Below are 24,046 nucleotides of genomic sequence, written 5' to 3' on the forward strand. Positions count from 1 at the left end.
GCCTGATAATAAGGAGTTGACCTAAGAGACTTATAGAGCAGCCTGATAATAAGGAGTTGACTTAGAGACTTATAGAGCAGCCTGATCATGAGGAGTTGACTTAGAGACTTATAGAGCAGCCTGATCATGAGGAGTTGACTTAGAGACTTATAGAGCAGCCTGATAATAAGGAGTTGACTTAGAGACTTATAGAGCAGCCTGATCATGAGGAGGTGATTTATTCGTGTTACCTTACCTAGTGTTCTCCTTGTGACCTTCAGGTCACGGCTCGTCCTTCAAGGTCGACTGCCACACCTGCTCCTGCTTCTCTGGAGAGACCATCTGCTCCTCCAGGGAGTGTCTGGACCCCGACAGCTCGGAGGAGGTCCGCCAGCACTTCACCGGTGTGTGTGTGTGTCTTCATCAGTCCTCCTCTGTCCTCCTGCAGGTCTTCATCAGTCCTCTATCCTCCTGCAGGTCTTCATCAGTCCTCCTCTGTCCCCCTGCAGGTCTTCATCAGTTCTCTATCCTCCTGCAGGTCTTCATCAGTCCTCCTCTGTCCCCCTGCAGGTCTCCCCTGCAGCTGTCCGGACCGCTTCGTCCCGGTGTGTGCGTCCAACGGGAGGACGTACCCCAGCGCCTGCGTGGCGCGCTGCGTGGGCTTCAAGGACCAACAGTTCGTCTTCGGCCTGTGCCGCCAGAGCAAGCCCTGCACCGGGGGGCCATGCCAGAGGAGCCAGAGGTAGGCGGAGCGGTCCTGAGATGGGCCTTCGTAAAGACGAGCCTTCGTAGAGACGGGCCTTCGTAGAGACGAGCCTTCGTAGAGACGGGCCTTCGTAGAGACGAGCCTTCGTAGAGACGGGCCTTCGTAGACGCCTTCGAGAGACGAGCCTCGAGAGACGGGCCTTCAGGGACGGGCTTGAGAGACGAGCCTCAGAAGATGAGCCTTCAGAGACGGGCCTCAGGGACGGGCCTGAGAGACGAGCCTTCAGGGACGGGCCTTCGAAGACGGGCTCAGAGGGACGGGCCTTGAGAGCGCCTTCGAGGGACGGGCCTCAGAAGACGAGCCTCAGAAGACGAGCCTTCGTAGAGACGGGCCTTCGTAGAGACGGGCCTTCGTAGGGACGGGCCTTCGTAGAGACGAGCCTTCGTAAAGATGGGCCTTCGTAGAGACGAGCCTTCGTAGAGACGGGCCTTCGTAAGGACGGGCCTCAGAAGACGGGCTCGTAGAGACGAGCCTCGAGAGACGGCCTCGTGAGGGACGGGCCTTCACAGAGACGGGCCTGAGAGACGAGCCTCGTAAGATGAGCCTCAGAGAGATGGGCCTCGAGGGACGGGCCTCGAGAGACCTTCAGAGAGACGGGCCTCGAGAGACCTGCGTAGAGGCCTTCAGAGAGACGCCTTCAGAAGACAGGCCTTCGAGACCTCAGAGACCTCAGAGGGGCCTTCGTAGAGATGGGCCTTCGTAGAGACCTTCGTAGAGATGGGCCTTCGTAGAGATGGGCCTTCGTAGAGACCTTCGTAGAGACGGGCCTTCGTAGAAATGGGCCTTCGTAAAGACGGGCCTTCGTAACGACAGGCCTCAGAGAGACCTTCAGAAGACGCGTTCAGAGAGCGGGCCTTCAGAAGACAGACCTTCGTAGAGACGGGCCTTCGTAGAGACGGGCCTTCGTAGAGACCTTCGTAGAGACGGGCCTTCGTAAAGACAGGCCTTCGTAGAGACCTTCGTAGAGACCTTCGTAGAGACGGGCCTTCGTAGAGACGGGCCTTCGTAAAGACAGGCCTTCGTAGAGACCTTCGTAGAGACGGGCCTTCGTAAAGACAGGCCTTCGTAGAGACCTTCGTAGAGACGGGCCTTCGTAAAGACAGACCTTCGTAGAGACGGGCCTTTGTAGAGATGGGCCTTCGTAAAGACGGGCCTTCGTAGAGACCTGCGTAGAGACCTTCGTAGAGACGGGCCTTCGTAGAAATGGGCCTTCGTAAAGACAGGCCTTCGTAGAGACGGGAATTCGTAACGACAGGCCTTCGTAGAGACCTTCGTAGAGACCTTCGTAGAGACGGGCCTTCGTAAAGACAGGCGTTCGTAGAGACCTTCGTAGAGACGGGCCTTCGTAAAGACAGACCTTCGTAGAGACGGGCCTTCGTAGAGACGGGCCTTCGTAGAGACCTTCGTAGAGACGGGCCTTCGTAGAGACCATAATGTGTGTGCGTGTGTGTGCGTGTGTGTCCAGGTGCGTCCCTCAGTACCGCGTGTGCCTCAGCGACTCCTCAGACTGTCCTCAGTACCGGTGCGTGGGCCGCCCGGCGCCGTGCGAGCGCGGCGGCGTGGAGCCGGCCTGCGACACCGACGGCCTGCTGCATGCCGGGCTGTGCCAGCTGCACCAGGCCGGCAAGAGCCTGGCCTACATGGGCCACTGCCAGGTAACACGGCCCAGGGACCGGATCAGAACCGGGAGGCTGGAGCCATGTTTACATATGAAAGATGAGGGACACTAAACATGTTGTATGATCTTTAGTCTCCTGACACATTATAGATTTATTAATATGTTAGATTTATACATAATAATATATAAATATATATATATACGTATACTGTGTATATATATTTATATATATTTATATATATATACTATATATTTACTTATATATATATATACATACTCTATATATATTTATATATATTTAAATAAATAACAAAGTTAATACCTTTTGTCTATGTGAGAGGGAGGGGGGGGGGTGAGAGAGGTAGAAAGAGGGAGATAGAGAGAGAGAGGGGAAATAGAGAGAGAGAAAGAGGTAGAGGGGAAAGTAGAGAGAGGTAGAGGGAGGTAGAAAGAGAGAGAGAGAGAGGTAGAGAGAGAACCTAATGAACAGTCCTGTGTTATTGAAGCTTCTCATGTTTCTCTGATGTCCATCATGACGTGTTGATGAGGAGACAGAAGATCAGGAGTTATTGAGTTATTTATACATTTTTAAATCGTCGGCTGATGTTTAACCTCTTCTGTGACCCGTGTGTTTATGACTCTGTATTTATGACTGTACTCACTGTGTATTTATGACTGTGCTCACTGTGTATTTATGTGTGCATTTTCTACCTGTGAGGCGAGACTACTGACTACTTGGATCCTGCTAAGTGTCTTCTTTAGATTAGTTTATCTGCTGAGTTACTGTTGTATTTGTTGTTTGGAGCTGCTGGATTGTTGGTCTGTACTGTTTTAGGATTTGTTTTGGTAGAGGTGTGTCCTGATTACTGACACCTGAATCTTCACTGATTGGACGAGCGCTCATCACCTGGTTTCAATTGAGTGTCATTTGAATACCAACGAGCAAGGGGTGGTGTCAACGCGGCTGGAGGTAATCGGCACCAACTTGGGCTCATAACCGGATCGGGTCCTTAGCGTCATCGGACGAAGACTCGGAGGACAAAGACATCGGAGTCTTCTGTTGGAGTCAAGACTCGGAGGACAAAGACATCGGAGTCTTCCGTTGGAGTCGAGACTCGGAGGACAAAGACATAGGAGTCTTCCGTTGGAGTCGAGACTCGGAGGACAAAGACATAGGAGTCTTCCGTTGGAGTCGAGACTGGAGGACAAAGACATAGGAGTCTTCCGTTGGAGTCGAGACTCGGAGGACAAAGACATAGGAGTCTTCCCTTGGAGTCAAGACTCGGAGGACAAAGACATAGGAGTCTTCCGTTGGAGTCGAGACTCGGAGGACAAAGACATAGGAGTCTTCCCTTGGAGTCAAGACTGGAGGACAAAGACATAGGAGTCTTCCGTTGGAGTCGAGACTGGAGGACAAAGACATAGGAGTCTTCCTTGAGTCGAGACTGGAGGACAAAGACATAGGAGTCTTCCCTTGGAGTCAAGACTCGGAGGACAAAGACATAGGAGTCTTCCGTTGGAGTCGAGACTCGGAGGACAAAGACATAGGAGTCTTCCCTTGGAGTCGAGACTCGGAGGACAAAGACATAGGAGTCTTCCGTTGGAGTCGAGACTCGGAGGACAAAGACATAGGCGTCTTCCCTTGGAGTCGAGACTCGGAGGACAAAGACATAGGCGTCTTCCGTTGGAGTCAAGACTCAGAGGACAAAGACATAGGAGTCTTCCGTTGGAGTCGAGACTCGGAGGACAAAGACATAGGAGTCTTCCCTTGGAGTCAAGACTCGGAGGACAAAGACATAGGAGTCTTCCGTTGGAGTCGAGACTCGGAGGACAAAGACATAGGAGTCTTCCCTTGGAGTCTTCGTGGGTGGCTGTGTATTCCACCATTTTGTGAATATGTGTGTCTTTTCCATACCTGTGCGTATCTCTACTCGTAGTTACTATAGGACTCGTTCATTCATGGACCGGAACCCCTCCTCGGTTATCCTTCCTACCCGTTCTACTCACACCCAGCACCTTGTCACGGGAGGCCTCTGGAACTGTCAGTCAGCCAACCGCAAGGCCGGTTTCATCTCTGGCTTTGCCGTGGAGCAGTCGCTTGACTTCCTGGCTCTCACTGAGACCTGGATCACACCAGAGAACACGTCTACCCCGGCTGCTCTCTCCTCGGCCTTCTCCTTTAGCCACACCCAGACCCTCTGGTCGGGGTGTGGCTCCAGGTTTACTCCTCTCACCCACATGGTGTTTCTCTACCCGCTTCCACTCTTTATCCCACTGACTTTTGAGTTCCATGCTGTGACGGTTACTCATCCGGTTCAACTACACATGGTTGTTCTCTACCGGCCCCCTGGTTCTTTGGGAGATTTATTGGCAGAGCTAGACGCCTTCCTGTCGAACTTCTCGGAACACGGCCCCCCGCTCATCCTTCTGGGTGACTTCAACATCCAGACAGAGAAGTCATGTGATCTCTTACTCTTCCTGTCTTCCTTTGACCTCTCACTCAGTCCCTCCCCTCCCACTCACAAAGCCGGCAACCGCCTTGACTACATTTTCACTAGAAACTGCTCTACCTCTAACCTCACTGTGACTCCTCTCCATGTCCACTAGAAGCTGCTCTACCTCTAACTCACTGTGACTCCTCTCCATGTCCACTAGAAGCTGCTCTACCTCTAACTCACTGTGACTCCTCTCCATGTCCACTAGAAGCTGCTCTACCTCTAACCTCACTGTGACTCCTCTCCATGTCCACTAGAAGCTGCTCTACCTCTAACCTCACTGTGACTCCTCTCCATGTCCACTAGAAGCTGCTCTACCTCTAACCTCACTGTGACTCCTCTCCATGTCCACTAGAAGCTGCTCTACCTCTAACTCACTGTGACTCCTCTCCATGTCCACTAGAAGCTGCTCTCCCTCTAACCTCACTGTGACTCCTCTCCATGTCCACTAGAAGCTGCTCTACCTCCAACCTCACTGTGACTCCTCTCCATGTCCACTAGAAGCTGCTCTACCTCTAACTCACTGTGACTCCTCTCCATGTCTCTGACCACCTCTTCATCTCTGACTCTCTCTCGCTCTATGGTACTGACAACCCACCCATATCTACAGACTCTGCACCTGTACGGCGCAACATTCACACCCTCTGTCCTCCTCCCTGGCCTCCTCTGTCCTCCTCTCTGGCCTCCTCTGTCCTCCTCTCTGGCCTCCTCTCTGGCCTCCTCTGTCCCTCCTCTCTGGCCTCCTCTGTCCTCCTCTCTGGCCTCCTCTGTCCTATCTGCTCTCCCCTCAACTGGCTCCTTCTCACTCATGCATCCTAACTCTGCCACAGACGCTCTCCTCTCTTCCCTGTCTTCATCTCTTGATTCTCTTTGTCCTCTTAAGACTCGGTGCTCCTCTCCTCTCCGTGGTGGTCTGACTCGGTGCTCCTCTCCTCTCCGTGGTGGTCGGACTCGGTGCTCTTGAGCCACCCTGCGAGCGACGGAAAGAAAATGGCGAAAAACGAATCAAGCGGAAGACCTGCTCTTCTATCAATCTCTTCTCTCCTCCTTCTCTTCCTCAATCTCTGCAGCCAAAAGCTCGTTCTACCTGACCAAAATTCAGTCTTCCTTCTCTAACCCCAAAAAACTCTTCTCTATCTTTTCCAACCTCCTTGATCCCCCCTGTCCCCCTCCTCCTTCCACCCTTTTGCCACTTTGTCGACTACTTTACAAACAAGATAGACGACATCCGCTCCTCCTTTACTGATCCATCTTCTATCTCCTCACCAACACTAACTTCTTCATCCCCCTCTCTTTCCTCTTCCACCCCCCTGTCTCCCAATCAAGTTCTTAGCTTGGTGACCTCCGCTGACCGACCACCTGCGCCCTTGACCCCGTCTCCCATTCTCCAGGCTGTTGCTCCTGACCTTCTGACCTTCCTCACCCATCTTATTAACAGCTCCCTCTCAACTGGCTGTTTCCCTAACTCTCTGAAGGAGGCGAGAGTCAACCCTCTCCTGAAGAAACCCACCTCGACCCGTCTGGAGTCAGCAACTACAGACCGGTCTCTCTTCTTCCTTTTCTCTCCAAAACTCTGGAGCGAGCTCTCTGGAGCCAAGTGTCCTCCTATCTCCACAGTAACAGCCTTCTTGACCCTCACCAGTCTGGATTCAAGGCCACTCGACAGAGACTGCCCTCCTGGCTGTCTCTGAGCAGCTTCACACTGCTAGAGCAGCCTCTCTCTCCTCTGTCCTTATCCTTCACTCTGCTAGAGCAGCCTCTCTCTCCTCTGTCCTTATCCTTCACTCTGCTAGAGCAGCCTCTCTCTCCTCTGTCCTTATCCTTCACTCTGCTAGAGCAGCCTCTCTCTCCTCTGTCCTTATCCTTCTCGACCTTTCTGCAGCATTTGACACCGTGAACCACCAGATCCTGATCTCTTCTCTTCAGGACCTGGGGATCTCAGGCATTGCACTCGCGCTTTTCTCTTCCTACCTTAACGACCGCACTTACCGGGTAACTTGGAGAGGATCTGTGTCTGATCCTTGTCCTCTCACTACTGGGGTTCCTCAAGGCTCCGTCCTGGGTCCCCTCCTCTTCCTCTCACTATGGGGTTCCTCAAGGCTCCGTCCTGGGTCCCCTCCTCTTCCTCTCACTATGGGGTTCCTCAAGGCTCCGCCCTGGGTCCCCTCCTCTTCCTCTCACTATGGGGTTCCTCAAGGCTCCGTCCTGGGTCCCCTCCTCTTCCCTCTCACTATGGGGTTCCTCAAGGCTCCGTCCTGGGTCCCTCCTCTTCCTCTCACTACTGGGGTCCTCAAGGCTCCGCCTGGGTCCCCTCCTCTTCCTCTCACTATGGGGTTCCTCAAGGCTCCGTCCTGGGTCCCCTCCTCTTCCTCTCACTATGGGGTTCCTCAAGGCTCTGTCCTGGTCCCCTTCTCTTCCTCTCACTACTGGGGTTCCTCAAGGCTCCGTCCTGGGTCCCCTCCTCTTCCTCTCACTACTGGGGTTCCTCAAGGCTCCGTCCTGGGTCCCCTCCTCTTCTCTCTGTACACTAATTCTCTCGGCTCTGTCATTCGTCTGTAGCATGGCTTCTCCTACCATAGCTATGCCCATGACACCCAACTGATCTCCTCGTTTCCACCGGCCGAAACACGGGTGGCGGCGCGAATCTCTGCCTGTCTGACCGACATCTCTCAGTGGATGTCTGCTCACCACCTGAAGATCAACCCTGACAAGACCGAGCTACTATTCCTTCCAGGGAAAGGCTCCCCCACCCATGACCTGACTACCACCTTCACCAGCTCTGTGTTGGCCCCGCCCCCGACTGCCAGGAACCTCGGGGTGACACTAGACAGTCAACCTGACGGCCAACATCACTGTGACAACGAGTTCCTGTAGGTCCATGCTGCACAACATCAGGAGAATACGGCCTCTTCTTACTCAGAAGGCGGCACAGGTTCTGGTCCAGGTTCTGGTCCAGGCTCTGGTCATTTCACGCCTCGACTACTGCAACTCCCTCCTGGCTGGTCTACCTGCTAAGGCCATCCGACCTCTGCAGCTCATCCAGAATGCAGCAGCTGGTCTTCAGCCTCCCGAAGTTCACCCACACCCCTCCGCTCTCTTCACTGGTTACCGGTGGCTGCTCGCATCCGCTTCAAAACACTGGTTCTTGGTACCGTGCTCTGAACGGATCGGGCCCCGTCTACATCCGGGATATGGTCACACCGTACACCCCGGCACGTTCGCTCCGCTCAGCAACAGCCAACCGACTTGTGCCTCCTGCACCTCGAGCTCATCACTCTACATCCAGACTGTTTGCTGTCCTGCTCCTCAGTGGTGGAACCAGCTCCCCACTGACATCAGGACAGCAGGAAGTCTCTACATCTTCCGTCGGAGACTGAAAACACACCTTTTCCGACTATATCTGGATTAAAACACAGATTTGCACTTCAGTGGCACTGGGATGGCACTTATTGTGGTGCTTTTGTGGTTCGACTGAGTTGAGGAAGTGTTGCTTCCTGTGTTCTTGTTCTTGGTTTATACTCTAGGTTGAAATGCACTTATTGGAAGTCGCTTTGGATAAAAGTGTCTGCTAAATGACATGTAATGTAATGACTGTACTCACTGTGTATTTATGACTGTGCTCACTGTGTATTTATGACTGTGCTCACTGTGTATTTATGACTGTACTCACTGTGTATTTATGACTGTGCTCACTGTGTATTTATGACTGTACTCACTGTGTATTTATGACTGTGCTCACTGTGTATTTATGACTGTGCTCACTGTGTATTTATGACTGTACTCACTGTGTATTTATGACTGTGCTCACTGTGTATTTATGACTGTACTCATTGTGTATTTATGACTGTGCTCACTGTGTATTTATGACTGTACTCACTGTGTATTTATGACTGTACTCACTGTGTATTTATGACTGTGCTCACTGTGTATTTATGACTGTACTCACTGTGTATTTATGACTGTACTCACTGTGTATTTATGACTGTGCTCACTGTGTATTTATGACTGTGCTCACTTTGTATTTATGACTGTACTCACTGTGTATTTATGACTGTACTCACTGTGTATTTATGACTGTACTCACTGTGTATTTATGACTGTGCTCACTGTGTATTTATGACTGTGCTCACTGTGTATTTATGACTGTGCATTTATGACTGTACTCACTGTATTTATGACTGTGTTCACTGTGTATTTATGACTGTGCTCACTGTGTATTTATGACTGATCACTGTGTATTTATGACTGTGCTCACTGTGTATTTATGACTGTGCTCACTGTGTATTTATGACTGTGCATTTATGACTGTACTCACTGTGTATTTATGACTGTACTCACTGTGTATTTATGACTGTGCTCACTGTGTATTTATGACTGTGTTCACTGTGTATTTATGACTGTACTCACTGTGTGATGTTCTCAGGACGCCTGCCGGACGCCTCGCCAGGTGTGCGGCCACAACGGGGAAACCTACGGCAGCGTGTGCGACGCCGTCTCCGACCGCGTCGCCGTGGACTACGAGGGCCCGTGCCACGCCGTGGGCGCCATGACGGCCGGGGCGCCCACGGCGTGCGGCGCCATCCCCTGCCCCCCGCTGGCCACGCCGGGCTGCCAGCCCGTCACGCCGCCCGGTGAGCGCCCGCTGCAGAGCCACCGCTCAGAGGGTCCTCTGACCTCTGACCTCTGACCTCTCTCCAGGAGCCTGCTGCCCCATCTGTGCCAGCATGCTGCAGATCCTGTGGAACAAAGAGCAGATGAACACCTTCTCTAAGGTACTAGGGTCTCACTTCACCTCCTTTCACTCAACACCTCATCTAAGGTACTAGGGTCTCACTTCACCTCCTTTCACTCAACACCTTCTCTAAGGTACTAGGGTCTCACTTCACCTCCTTTCACTCAACACCTTCTCTAAGGTACTAGGGTCTCACTTCACCTTCTCTAAGGTACTAGGGTCTCACTTCACCTCCTTTCACTCAACACCTTCTCTAAGGTACTAGGGTCTCACTTCACCTTCTCTAAGGTACTAGGGTCTCACTTCACCTCCTCTAAGGTACTAGGGTCTCACTTCACCTCCTTTCACTCAACACCTTCTCTAAGGTACTAGGGTCTCACTTCACCTCCTAAGGTACTAGGGTCTCACTTCACCTCCTCTAAGGTACTAGGGTCTCACTTCACCTCCTCTAAGGTACTAGGGTATCACTTCACCTCCTTTCACTCAACACCTCATCTAAGGTACTAGGGTATCACTTCACCTCCTCTAAGGTACTAAGTTCTCACTTCACCTCCATTCACTCAATACCTTCTCTAAGGTACTAGGGTATCACTTCACCTCCTCTAAGGTACTCAGGTCTCACTTCACCTCCTCTAAGGTACTAGGGTCTCACTTCACCTCCTCTAAGGTACTAGGGTATCACTTCACCTCCTTTCACTCAACACCTCATCTAAGGTACTAGGGTATCACTTCACCTCCTCTAAGGTACTAGGGTCTCACTTCACCTCCTTTCACTCAACACCTTCTCTAAGGTACTAGGGTATCACTTCACCTCCTCTAAGGTACTAGGGTCTCACTTCACCTCCTTTCACTCAACACCTTCTCTAAAGTACTAGGGTATCACTTCACCTCCTTTCACTCAACACCTCATCTAAGGTACTAGGGTATCACTTCACCTCCTCTAAGGTACTAGGGTCTCACTTCACCTCCTTTCACTCAACACCTCCTCTAAGGTACTAGGGTCTCACTTCACCTCCTTTCACTCAACACCTTCTCTAAGGTACTAGGGTCTCACTTCACCTCCTCTAAGGTACTAGGGTCTCACTTCACCTCCTCTAAGGTACTAGGGTCTCACTTCACCTCCTCTCATTCCAACAGAAGTTGATGTGCTCTGCGTCTGGATTCAGATGTAGTTACAGATGTTGACCACTTGGGGAAGCTATAACTCCAAAGAGTCCCCTACTGCACACACACACTGTGAAACAGAGAACATGGATGGTGTTGACCCGTCAGTGACCTCTGTGACCTCTGACCCCTGCAGCTGAACAAGAACCAGCCGGTGACGGTGCACGACGTGCTGCAGATCCTGCGTCTCCACGTCTCCGTGCCGCAGTGCGACGTCTTCGGATACCTGAGCATCGACCACGAGCTGGTGGTGCTCATCGCCCCCGTGGACCTGCAGCCCACAGCGCTGCAGGTGACACTCACACACTCACACACACTCACTCACACTCACTCACACACACACTCACTCACACACTCACACACACACTCACTCACACACACACTCACACACTCACTCACACTCACACACACTCACTCACACACACACACACACACTCACACACACACACACTCACACACACACACACTCACACACTCACTCACACACTCACTCACTCACTCACACACACACTTACACACTCACACTCACACACACACACACTCACACACACACACACACACTCACTCACACACACACTCACACACACACACACTCACACACTCACACACACACTCACTCACACACTCACACACACACTCACACACTCACTCACACACACACTCACACTCACACTCACACACACACACAGTATGAACACACACAGCTGTGTTCCCTCTGGACATGAGTCCTCTCCAGTGGGAGACGAGGTGGACTCCTCATCCCCTTCACTGTCTCCTTCTCCACTTCATTTGACTCTTTAATGAGATAGAGGCGCCTAGTGGCTCCTAGTGGCCTCTAGTGGCCCCTAGTGGCACGTCCTCAGAACCTGGTTCAGGTCTAAGATCAGAATAAAACAGGCAGGATGCTGCTCATCGCTGTTTGATGACACATGGAGGTTGATGAAGGTATGAAGTCGTGTCCTCCTCCTCTTCCTCGGTCAGGATGCCTCAGTGTCGTGTTTTGGGTGAACATGGATGATCTTTGCTGCTCCTCCTCTCAGCTCCTCCTCCTGCTGCTCCTCCTGCTCCTCCTCCTCTCAGCTCCTGCTCCTCCTGCTCCTGCTGCTCCTCTCTGGAGCCCAGGGCGATGACAGTGAACCGGCCTCATTCTCCCTCCTCTGCTTCCAGGAGGATCCGCCAGGAGGAGCCCGGTGACCTCTGGAGCCCTCCAGAAGTCACCGGGCTCCTCTGGGCCCCGTGTTCCATCTAATGATGAAGATGCTGGTTGTCATCGTGGCTGCGTCTCATCGGGTTCAGAGGAAGAACGACGTGTGCGAACAACACGGGTTGCTTCTTCTGGGGCTTTCAGTCTGAGCCGTTGCTAGGCAACAGCATCTCCAACTTGTTTGAGGAGTCTTTTCCTTCTCCGGGTCGACGAGGTTGTGCCAAAACAAAGTCTCCCCATCTGAGCTCTGCACACTGCACTGCTCAAACACAGTTATGGAAATAAATAAAGTTTCCATGCAGAAGCACAAACACAAAAGATGTTTTTAATCTGAGTTATACCGATTTAAAGTCACAGAACAACGAATGCTCCCAATAAAAGTCTTAATCACCACCAGGGGGCGACTCTCTGGTTGTATAGAAGTCTATGCTTCATGTGTTGAAGCTGCATTCTCTCTCCTGACCACCAGGGGGCGACTCTCTGGTTGTATAGAAGTCTATGCTTCATGTGTTGAAGCTGCATTCTCTCCTGACCACCAGGGGGCGACTCTCTGGTTGTATAGAAGTCTATGCTGCATGTGTTAAAGCTGCATTCTCTCTCCTGACCACCAGGGGGCGACTCCTCTGGTTGTATAGAAGTCCATGCTTCATGTGTTGAAGCTGCATTCTCTCTCCTGACCACCAGGGGGCTCCTCTGGTTGTATATAAGTCTATTTGACTCATAAGTTTATGTCTCAAGTCTTCTTCTATACAGCGTGATGTCATCCCTTAGGGGCGGGGCTACAGGCTGACAGGTGTCTCTCGTCCCCAGGTGGAGGCCTGCAGCACGGAGGCCCAGAAGATCGACTCCCTCATCAACTACTCCAGCCCCACGCTGGTGGCCCACGTGCCGCTCTCCGCCTTCCTGGCCTCCGAGATCCAGACCGCCCACATCCGCTCGTCCGGTGGCTCCGCCCCCTCGCCGCCGCACCCGGCCCTGTGCTTCCTCCTGGCGCTCCTCGTGGCCGCAGCGCCCCCAGCCCTCCACCAGGTCTAAGTGCTTATAGTCCGCCCCCCCTCACTGACTCTTCCAAAGTCCCCCCCCCCCATGAGGTGAGTGTGTCATGGAGACAATCATTCCTATTGGCTCAGCTGCGTGTCAATCAATCAAGGGGAACGCTCTTATTGTGAAAAGCTTTTGTATGAACAGTGTTGAGTGGATGACTTCCTCCCTGGGTTTCCCCTCCAGTGGTGTGTGCGTGCGCGTGTGTGTCTGTGCGTGTGTCTGTGTCTGTGTGTGTGTCTGTGTGTGTGTGTGTGTCTGTGTGTGTGTGTGATCCACGTATTAGATGGAGGTCAGCATCATTAACATGTCCGTGGACCTCGTGTGTGTTTTCAAACCTCTAACCTCAGCAGTGTTAGTGCCATGCTCATGGGCTGAGTCAGCCTCCAAAGTCGGTCTTAACCAATCAAAGTGCCGGAAAGACAATGAACAGGTTTTAAGTGTTGAGGGAGCTGGTCCAGGATCTGTCTGGGTCACATGTCACACGCCTGATGATGTGAAGCTGGTCACATGTTCTCTGAGGTGGTGCTCATGAAGACCCTCAGACCTCAGACCAGGTCACTAGAGTCCCTGAGAGGTCAGTAGAGTCCCTGAGAGGTCAGTAATAATAATAATAATCATTTATTTTATATAGCGCTTCTCTAGACACTCGAAGTCACTTTACAGTCCAGAGTCCAGTCGTCACACACAGTCACCCGGTGGTGGTGGAGCTTCATCAGGAGCCACAGCTGCCCTGGGGCCGACTGACGGAAGCGTGGCAGCCAATCAGCGCCTACGGCCCCTCCCCCTGAGGGGTCAGTAGAGTCCCTGATAGGTCAGTAGAGTCCCTGAGAGGTCACTAGAGTCCATGAGAGGTCACTAGAGTCCCTGAGAGGTCACTAGAGTCCATGAGAGGTCAGTAGAGTCCATGAGAGGTCAGTAGAGTCCATGAGAGGTCACTAGAGTCCATGAGAGGTCACTAGAGTCCCTGAGAGGTCACTAGAGTCCATGAGAGGTCAGTAGAGTCCCTGAGAGGTCAGTAGAGTCCCTGAGAGGTCACTAGAGTCCATGAGAGGTCACTAGAGTCCCTGAGAGGTCAGTAGAGTCCCTGAGAGGTCACTAGAGTCCCTGAGAGGTCAGTAGAGTCCCTGAGAGGTCAGAGAGTCCATGAGAGGTCACTAGAGTCCCTGAGAGGTCACTAGAGTCCCTGAGAGGTCACTAGAGTCCATGAGAGGTCACTAGAGTCCCTGAGAGGTCACTAGAGTCCCTGAGAGGTCACTAGAGTCCCTGAGAGGTCACTAGAGTCCATGAGAGGTCACTAGAGTCCCTGAGAGGTCAGTAGAGTCCCTGAGAGGTCAGTAGAGTCCATGAGAGGTCACTAGAGTCCCTGAGAGGTCAGTAGAGTCCCTGAGAGGTCAGTAGAGTCCCTGAGAGGTCACTAGAGTCCCTGAGAGGTCACTAGAGTCCATGAGAGGTCAGTAGAGTCCATGAGAGGTCAGTAGAATCCATGAGAGGTCAGTAGAGTCCATGAGAGGTCAGTAGAGTCCCTGAGAGGTCACTAGAGTCCCTGAGAGGTCACTAGAGTCCCTGAGAGGTCAGAGAGTCCATGAGAGGTCACTAGAGTCCATGAGAGGTCACTAGAGTCCATGAGAGGTCAGTAGAGTCCCTGAGAGGTCAGTAGAGTCCCTGAGAGGTCAGTAGAGTCCCTGAGAGGTCAGTGAGTCCATGAGAGGTCAGTAGAGTCCATGAGAGGTCACTAGAGTCCATGAGAGGTCAGTAGAGTCCCTGAGAGGTCACTAGAGTCCCTGAGAGGTCACTAGAGTCCCTGAGAGGTCAGAGAGTCCATGAGAAGTCAGTAGAGTCCCTGAGAGGTCAGTAGAGTCCATGAGAGGTCAGTAGAGTCCATGAGAGGTCACTAGAGTCCATGAGAGGTCACTAGCGTCCATGAGAGGTCACTAGAGTCCATGAGAGGTCAGTAGAGTCCCTGAGAGGTCACTAGAGTCCCTGAGAGGTCACTAGAGTCCCTGAGAGGTCACTAGAGTCCCTGAGAGGTCACTAGAGTCCCTGAGGTCAGAGAGTCTTGTGAGCACCACCAGAGACCAGGTCTACCAGGACCCAGCAGCCAGACCTGGGCCCGGCTCCCTCGAGGCCAGTCGCTCCGAGGCGGTCCAAAGGGAACCAGAAGCCATTTAACTACAAAGACAATCAGCGAGTCGCTACCCACAATGCTCTCTGGTGGAGCTCTCCAGCTCACCTGGAGGGTGTCACATGAAGGAACAAGGGATCACTTGCCGTGTCACGTGACTCTTTTGTTGTGATGATGTCATCGTTGTGCCTTGTTGTTGTTTTATAAGCAAATATCTTTATTCTGTATCGCATGATGACAATTATGAAGTGTTACTCAGAATGTACTACAGTGTGTGTGTGTGTCTCTGTGTGTGTGTCTCTGTGTGTATATGTCTCTGTGTGTGTGTGTCTCTATGTGTGTGTGTATATGTCTCTGTGTGTGTGTGTCTCTGTGTGTGTGTGTATATGTCTCTGTGTGTGTGTGTCTCTATGTGTGTGTGTATATGTCTCTGTGTGTGTGTGTCTCTGTGTGTGTGTGTCTCTATGTGTGTGTGTATATGTCTCTGTGTGTGTGTGTCTCTGTGTGTCTCTATGTGTGTGTGTGTGTGTGTGTCTCTCTGTGTGTATATGTCTCTGTGTGTGTGTGTCTCTATGTGTGTGTGTATATGTCTCTGTGTGTGTGTCTCTGTGTGTGTGTCTCTATGTGTGTGTGTATATGTCTCTGTGTGTGTGTGTCTCTGTGTGTCTCTATGTGTGTGTGTGTGTGTGTGTCTGCCTGTAGCACAATGTGTCCCCTCTAACAGTATTACTGTGCTAGGCAGCTCTGTAGCCAGAACGTGTATTATTATTGTTATTAATATGATAATTATTGTTTTTAATATGATTATTATTGTTATTATGTTCCATGTTGTCAAGACGTCATCAGATTTCACGTCGCGCCATGAAAACTTAAAGCTGAAGTTGAATTTGTTCTCAGAGAAAAGAAAAGGTAAATAAATGTACCCGAATGTTAAAGAGTGAGTTATTACAACACGGCAGGAAGTCTTGAGTTCAGCTGACCAATCAGACGAGGAGGCGGAGCTTTCAGTCACCACCTGGTGCTCCTGAGTTCTCTTCTTCACGTCGTCTCTGGGTCTGAATTAAAAACATCATTTAAAGACAACGGGATGCATATTTCATGAATTATAAGAAAAGAAAAGCAAAACCACAACGAGAGATGTTTTATCCTGATGCCGCCGCTCGGCCGGTCGGCCCGGTGTCACCCCGGTGTCACCCCGTGGGCCTCAGGGTGGAGGACCCTGAAGATCCATCCCATCCTGGTGCAGCCCAGACGGCTCTGAGCCCCCTGAAGCTCTCAGATCAGGTACGGGACTCAACTCAGGATCAGACATTCATCTTTAATCCACAGAGGTACAAATACAAGCCGGGAGGCGTGTTCCCTCTCTCACACACATAATACATATATATATGTATAATATATATATATTATATTAAATATATTTTATATAAATAATATATTTATTATATTATATATATTAAATATAGTTTATATATATATTATGTATATTATATATAATATATATTATGTATAATATATATATACACATATATCAATGAATATGTTAACAATATCAATATGTCATCAATAGAACTGAAGATCCAAAATGTAAAAGTGATTTTCATGTAATAATTAGGGAGCCCAGCAGTTATGAACAGTGTATAAATAACTGAAGATGAGCAGCAGACGAGGTCGTTACTGAAGATTCATCAGAATGTCAACACAGTTATGCTTTAATCATTTAATCATTTATCAAATAATTACTTTTTTAAAAGAGCCTCTTCAATCTATACACATGTACAAACAGCCCACATCGGGTCAGGGGGGTCACTTCACCCTCTATTCAATGTGATCCTCCACATTATTAAAATGTCCTTTCATTTCCCAAAGCCGCTCAAAGAAGACACGAAGGCCGAGAGCTGAGAGGAATGTTCCGTGATAACAGACAACAGACACGGGGCGGCCTTGGCCTCACGTCCGCTGAGACTATCAGTGTCCCGCCTGAGGGTCAGATCAGTGGAGACATCAGACAGACATGAGACATCAGACATGAAACATCAGACAGACATGAGACAACAGACATGAGACATCAGACATCAGACATGAAACATCAGACAGACATGAGACATGAGACATCAGACATGATACATCAGACATGAGACAGACATGATACATCAGACATGAGACATCAGACAGACATCAGACATGAGACAGACATGAGACATCAGACATGAAACATCAGACAGACATGAGACATCAGACATGAGACAGACATGATACATCAGACAGACATGAGACATCAGACATGAGACAGACATCAGACATGAGACAGACATGAGACATCAGACAGACATCAGACATGAGACAGACATGAGACATCAGACAGACATGATACATGAGACATCAGACAGACATGATACATCAGACAGACATGAGACAGACATGATACATCAGACAGACATGAGACAGACATGATACATCAGACATGAGACATCAGACAGACATGAGACAGACATGAGACATCAGACAGACATGATACATCAGACATCAGACAGACATGAGACATCAGACATGAGACATCAGACAGACATGAGACATCAGACAGACATGAGACAGACATGATACATCAGACATGAGACATCAGACAGACATGAGACAGACATGAGACATCAGACAGACATGATACATCAGACAGACATGATACATGAGACATCAGACATGAGACAGACATGATACATCAGACATCAGACAGACATGAGACATCAGACATGAGACAGACATGATACATCAGACATGAGACATCAGACAGACATGATACATGAGACATCAGACAGACATGAGACAGACATGAGACATCAGACAGACATGAGACATCAGACATGAGACATCAGACATGAAACATCAGACATGAGACATCAGACATGAAACATCAGACAGACATGAGACAACAGACATCAGACATCAGACATGAAACATCAGACATGAGACATCAGACATGAGACAGACATGATACATCAGACATGAGACATCAGACAGACATGAGACATCAGACATGAGACATCAGACATGAGACATCAGACATGATACATCAGACATCAGACAGACATGATACATCAGACATGAGACATCAGACAGACATGAAACATCAGACATGAAACATCAGACATGAGACATCAGACATGAGACAGACATCAGACATGATACATCAGACATGAGACATCAGACAGACATGAAACATCAGACATGAAACATCAGACATGAGACATCAGACATGAGACAGACATGATACATCAGACATGAGACATCAGACAGACATGATACATGAGACATCAGACAGACATGATACATCAGACATGAGACATCAGACATCAGACAGACATGAGACATCAGACATGAGACATCAGACATGAGACATCAGACATGAGACAGACATCAGACATGAGACAGACATGATACATCAGACATGAGACATCAGACAGACATGAGACATCAGACAGACATCAGTCATGAGACAGACATGAGACATCAGACATGAGACATCAGACATGACATCGACATGAGACATCAGACTGAACATATTCATCACTCTGTCATATTCATGAGTATTTAGACTGTTGGATCCGATGTGAGGTTTTGGGGCAGGGATGTCTATGTGTACAGATTGTAAAGCACTCCGAGACAAATTTGTAATTTGTGAAATTGGGCTATACAAATAAACTGAATTGAATTGAATGAGACATGAGACATCAGCTGATTGAGATTTGAAGGTTCAGAAGGTTTATAATCTATAGTTCAGTGTCGAGGCTATTGTTCATCTGGTCACATGACATCTATTGTTCATCTGGTCACATGACATCTATTGTTCATCTGGTCACATGACATCTATTGTTCATGTGGTCACATGACATCTATTGTTCATGTGGTCACATGACATCTATTGTTCATCTGGTCACATGACATCTATTGTTCATCTGGTCACATGACATCTATTGTTCACCTGGTCACATGACATCTATTGATCACCTGGTCACATGACATCTATTGTTCACCTGGTCACATGACATCTATTGTTCATCTGGTCACATGACATCTATTGTTCACCTGGTCACATGACATCTATTGTTCACCTGGTCACATGACATCTATTGTTCGTCTGGTCACATGACATCTATTGTTCACCTGGTCACATGACATCTATTGTTCATCTGGTCACATGACATCTATTGTTCATCTGGTCACATGACATCTATTGTTCATCAGGTCACATGACATCTATTGTTCATCTGGTCACATGACATCTATTGTTCATCTGGTCACATGACATCTATTGTTCACCTGGTCACATGACATCTATTGTTCGTCTGGTCACATGACATCTATTGTTCACCTGGTCACATGACATCTATTGTTCATCTGGTCACATGACATCTATTGTTCATCTGGTCACATGACATCTATTGTTCATCAGGTCACATGACATCTATTGTTCATCTGGTCACATGACATCTATTGTTCATCTGGTCACATGACATCTATTGTTCATCTGGTCACATGACATCTATTGTTCATCTGGTCACATGACATCTATTGTTCACCTGGTCACATGACATCTATTGTTCATCTGGTCACATGACATCTATTGTTCATCTGGTCACATGACATCTATTGTTCATCAGGTCACATGACATCTATTGTTCATCTGGTCACATGACATCTATTGTTCATCTGGTCACATGACATCTATTGTTCATCTGGTCACATGACATCTATTGTTCATGTGGTCACATGACATCTATTGTTCATATGGTCACATGACATCTATTGTTCACCTGGTCACATGACATCTATTGTTCATCTGGTCACATGACATCTATTGTTCATCTGGTCACATGACATCTATTGTTCATCTGGTCACATGACATCTATTGTTCATCTGGTCACATGACATCTATTGTTCATCGGGTCACATGACATCTAAAGAGGGTCCTGACTGATTGACCTTCAATGACACTGCTCAGGAATACATTTGTTTCAGATTCTTTCCTTTTACATTATTGAGTTTCACTCAAGAGTGAAAACAGTGAGAAGTGGACGCCTCTCCTTCATCACTCTCCTCCTCCTCCTCCTCCTGGTGGTGTTCTTGAATGAGCCTTGAGCCTCACCTCGTGTGATGCAGCGTCTCGGGGTGGTGAGCTCTCCTTCGAGGAGCCGGTTGAAGCTTCCCGCTCTGCAGCACCTTCAGGCGACGGGGATGAACTTAACTTCTGGAGCCCGAGGCATCAGAAACTAACTTCTCACATCAAAGGCCCAGATCAAATATTCCGGTTTTGTGTTGTTTCTTCGGAGCGTCGTGAGTTCAACTTCGCGCGTGAGGTGGAATGTGTTTTGCATTAATCTGGAGCTCAGCTCCATGGCGGCTGCCCGTGTGACCCCCCAGCCCACGAGTCCCACACGGCAGTTCCTCCAGTGGCCACTGGGGGCGGGACCAAAGAGCGAGCCAATCCCCATAGACCTCCATGTTAAACGCAGCAGAAGACACATGTTCACAGCCCGCTGTTGGTCTGTGTGGATCTCTGACGACGGGGTGCATTATTCATGACTCAGCCTTTAGATCAGGGCTATTCAACTTCAGTAGCAAGTGGACCGAATAAGAAAATCACGGGGGGTGTGAGGGCCGCACAGAATATTGATCAAATAATGGCTAAAAATGAAAAACAGTAATGTATATTTCCACAGGTAAACAGTCACACACGAAAATGCGTCGGTATTGTGTGGCAAAAGTGTTGCGAACAAGCATCACTGTAAACATGTTTCAAAGTGTACATATCCGCTCAAGGTAACCAGTTGTTTCAGATCCCTTCGACCAAACTGTTCCCATGAAAACATAAGAAATGTGACTTAATGGATCAATATATAAATTACTTGAGCTGTAACTAAGATCTGGTGGCGCAGCGCACAGACTGCATGTCTTTGAGTGCAGTCTCCTTTTGCGTCAAAGAGATCGAAACCAGGTCGGGCGATCTTTATATTTTTATTTTTTCTAAAATGTATTTCTTCATCCGTGGCTGTGATGCACTGCTCACTTATACAATCCTAATCGCCGAAATGGATATGAACGGTGGTTTGAAGATCTCCTGCAATATGTTTGTGAATGTGTGACGAATCTGGTGCGCGAGACAGAGCCCCGCTGCAGATGTTAAGAGAACACAACGCACGCGCAGGGAAACCAGTAGGTCTGAAAACCAGTAGGGGTGTAACAACGGCAACCAACACGGTGCGTAACATAAAGATGTAACCCAGGGGTGCTCACACTTTTTCAGCATGCGAGCTACTTATTATGTGACCAAGTCAAGGCGATCGACCGACGGGGACGGGGGGGGGGGGGGGGCTAGTGACTTTTTCTTTGCTCCGTCCCGATGCCCGCAAACTGGTGTCGGAGCTCCGCGGCGCACGAGACGGCGGGCGGAGGACTGTTAACGCGACACGTAGAGACAGAAATGAAATGCGGCTGCTGTAATGTGGCGCTATAGAGAAAGTGACAGGGGGGCGGGCCACATTTTTTTTATGTCATGCGATCTACCATACTGCGCCGCGATCGAATGGCAGGTCGCCGCGATCGACGTATTGAGCACCCCTGATGTAACCATACAGGTTTGGTTGAGGCAACAGTGAAACTCGATGGCTCTGGGTTAGATGTCTCAATGTATAAAAGAGGCGTGTCCGTCAGTTTTATTTTTTCTTACCAAGCTATAGTGATTTGCAGGCAGTCTTGCGGGCCAGAGTTAAACTCAAACGGGCCTAGTTGAATAGGCCTGCTTTAGATTATATCAGGGTTTATAGTTATGCATAATTCAAGGAAAAAGCTTTCAGGTGGGAACCATGACAACAATGAAGGAGGGCCTGAGGGGGCCGGTCGCTCTCAGGTCACATCAAGGCACATGTTCCTCACCATAGAGATGCATTCAGGGTCAGGACGAGACGTGAAAACCACGGCGCTGACGTTGGAGCTGGAGGCCTCATGAGCACCTGAAGCTGACAGGAGGGACAGATGTGTCTGAAGCTCTGATGAGACCACTTGGAGAAGTTTAATAAAAACAAGCTGCTGGAGAACCAAAGAAACACCCAGAGGAGGTGATTAAAGTTTAATAAAGGAAGCTGCAGGCGTGAACCAGCCGCTATATATATATATTATATATATATATATAGCGGCTGGTTCACGCCTGCAGCTTCCTATATATATGTATATATTTATATATATATATATAAGATATTTAAATCATGAATATGAAGACGTAAATATATTGTCAGATGAGAGTTGTTAATTGTGACATTTTTTATCTCCTCATCTAAATCAGGGCTTAAAACATAATTGTTTGCTGTGACACATACATTACTCTTCATCTGCTTTCTTTTTGTGTTTATTGTTTTGTAAAATATGTAATATCTTTAGAATTGTTAACGACATATCTGCTTGGGCCGAGGAACACGACCCCGGAGGCCGAGGAACACGACCCCGGAGGCCGAGGCCTGCCAGGGAACGAAGGCGGCGCCATAAAAAGGTGTTAAACGCGGTGCCTGAGGCTACTTTAGGACCCCTGTCTGCCCGCTGGAGTTACGCAACACCGCTGTGTGCTGCTCTGTGGCTGGAGGGGTCCGTCCTCCTGTGGGGGGGTCGGCCTCCAGAAAGTGTGTCAATGGAATGACTACTTATATTGTCATATATTTGATATTGTGTAAAAGTCCAAATTAAAGCGTCAAAAAAACACACATTACATTTCAATCTGTGGCTCCAGGATTCAAACAATGTCTTCATATAGCTGAAGGTACATAACATCATCCACTCACTCACTGATGGGAGGGGCCACCATGGGAGGGGCCACTATGAGAGGGGCCACCATTGGAGGGGCCACTATGAGAGGAGCCACCATGGGAGGGGCCACCATTGGAGGGGCCACTATGAGAGGGGCCACCACGGGAGGGGCCACTATGAGAGGAGCCACTATGAGAGGGGCCACCATGGGAGGAGCCACCATGGGAGGGGCCACCACGGGAGGGGCCACCATGGGAGGGGCCACTATGAGAGGGGCCACTATGGGAGGGGCCACCATTGGAGGGGCCACTATGAGAGGGGCCACCACAGGAGGGGCCACCATGGGAGGGGCCACCACGGGAGGGGCCCCCTGCCCATCAGGACTAACACTCGGTATGCATTTAGGAGGAAACGCATCCCAACCTGTCGCTGACCACCTGTGACCACACTGATGGTGTCCCTGGTCCACTCGGGTGGAGACGCCAACACACACTCATGTTAAGGTGGAGATTTCAGGAAACAATGAATCATTGTTATAAACTGTTAAAGGTTCATAGTCGTCTTCTTTTGAATCACACATTTTGCAAAATGCTAATAATGACAAAAATGACAGATAGAAAGATAAAGTAAAGCAAAGAGTGAGGATAAAAGAGCAAGAGGAATATAGTACAATAGATAATAAAAACTATTTAGAAAAACTCAATGGAATAAATAGAAATAAAAGAGCAAAGCACAAAAGAACATTCTAAACTAAAAGACCTCCGTTGTAAATATCAGATTGTGTTGCAGAATGGACAGGGCCAAATATCGAGAGCCTCTACTTTAACATTGGTGGAGACGGGGTTGGGTCCTATTGGTGGAGATGGGGGGCGGGTCCTATTGGTGGAGATGGGGGTTGTGTCCTATTGGTGGAGATGGGGGGCGGGTCCTATTGGTGGAGACGGGGGGCAGGTCCTATTGGTGGAGATTGGGGGCGGGTCCTATTGGTGGAGATGGGGGGCGGGTCCTATTGGTGGAGACGGGTTGGGTCCTATTGGTGGAGATGGGGGGCGGGTCCTATTGGTGGAGACAGGGGTTGGGTCCTATTGGTGGAGATGGGGGTGGGTCCTATTGGTAGAGATGGGGCGGGTCCT

At 49.4% G+C, this 24,046-nt stretch overlaps 1 protein-coding gene across 3 annotated transcripts in view; it reads left to right on the top strand.

Moving 5' to 3' along the window:
- reck (reversion-inducing-cysteine-rich protein with kazal motifs) overlaps positions 1 to 16,059 on the top strand; it is a 40,482-nt gene extending 24,423 nt beyond the window's left edge. The window contains exons 15-22 of one of the 3 annotated variants that reach the window (XR_008834064.1): positions 261 to 383; positions 550 to 721; positions 2,211 to 2,400; positions 9,282 to 9,489; positions 9,557 to 9,630; positions 10,891 to 11,046; positions 12,769 to 14,053; positions 14,711 to 16,059. Coding sequence is in view for 2 of the 3 variants with exons in the window: in XM_056434108.1 (XP_056290083.1) it covers positions 261 to 383; positions 550 to 721; positions 2,211 to 2,400; positions 9,282 to 9,489; positions 9,557 to 9,630; positions 10,891 to 11,046; positions 12,769 to 12,993 (1,148 nt within the window). In the remaining variant the exon portion in view is untranslated. Of the gene's footprint in view, positions 1 to 260; positions 457 to 549; positions 722 to 2,210; positions 2,401 to 9,281; positions 9,490 to 9,556; positions 9,631 to 10,890; positions 11,047 to 12,768 lie in introns of those variants that run through there. The other 2 variants (XM_056434108.1, XM_056434109.1) reach the window with 2 other exon arrangements.
- Positions 16,060 to 24,046: the final 7,987 nt, after the last annotated feature.

Source organism: Pseudoliparis swirei, chromosome 16 (genome assembly GCF_029220125.1).
Source record: "Pseudoliparis swirei isolate HS2019 ecotype Mariana Trench chromosome 16, NWPU_hadal_v1, whole genome shotgun sequence".
Classification (NCBI taxonomy): Eukaryota; Metazoa; Chordata; class Actinopteri; order Perciformes; family Liparidae; genus Pseudoliparis; species Pseudoliparis swirei.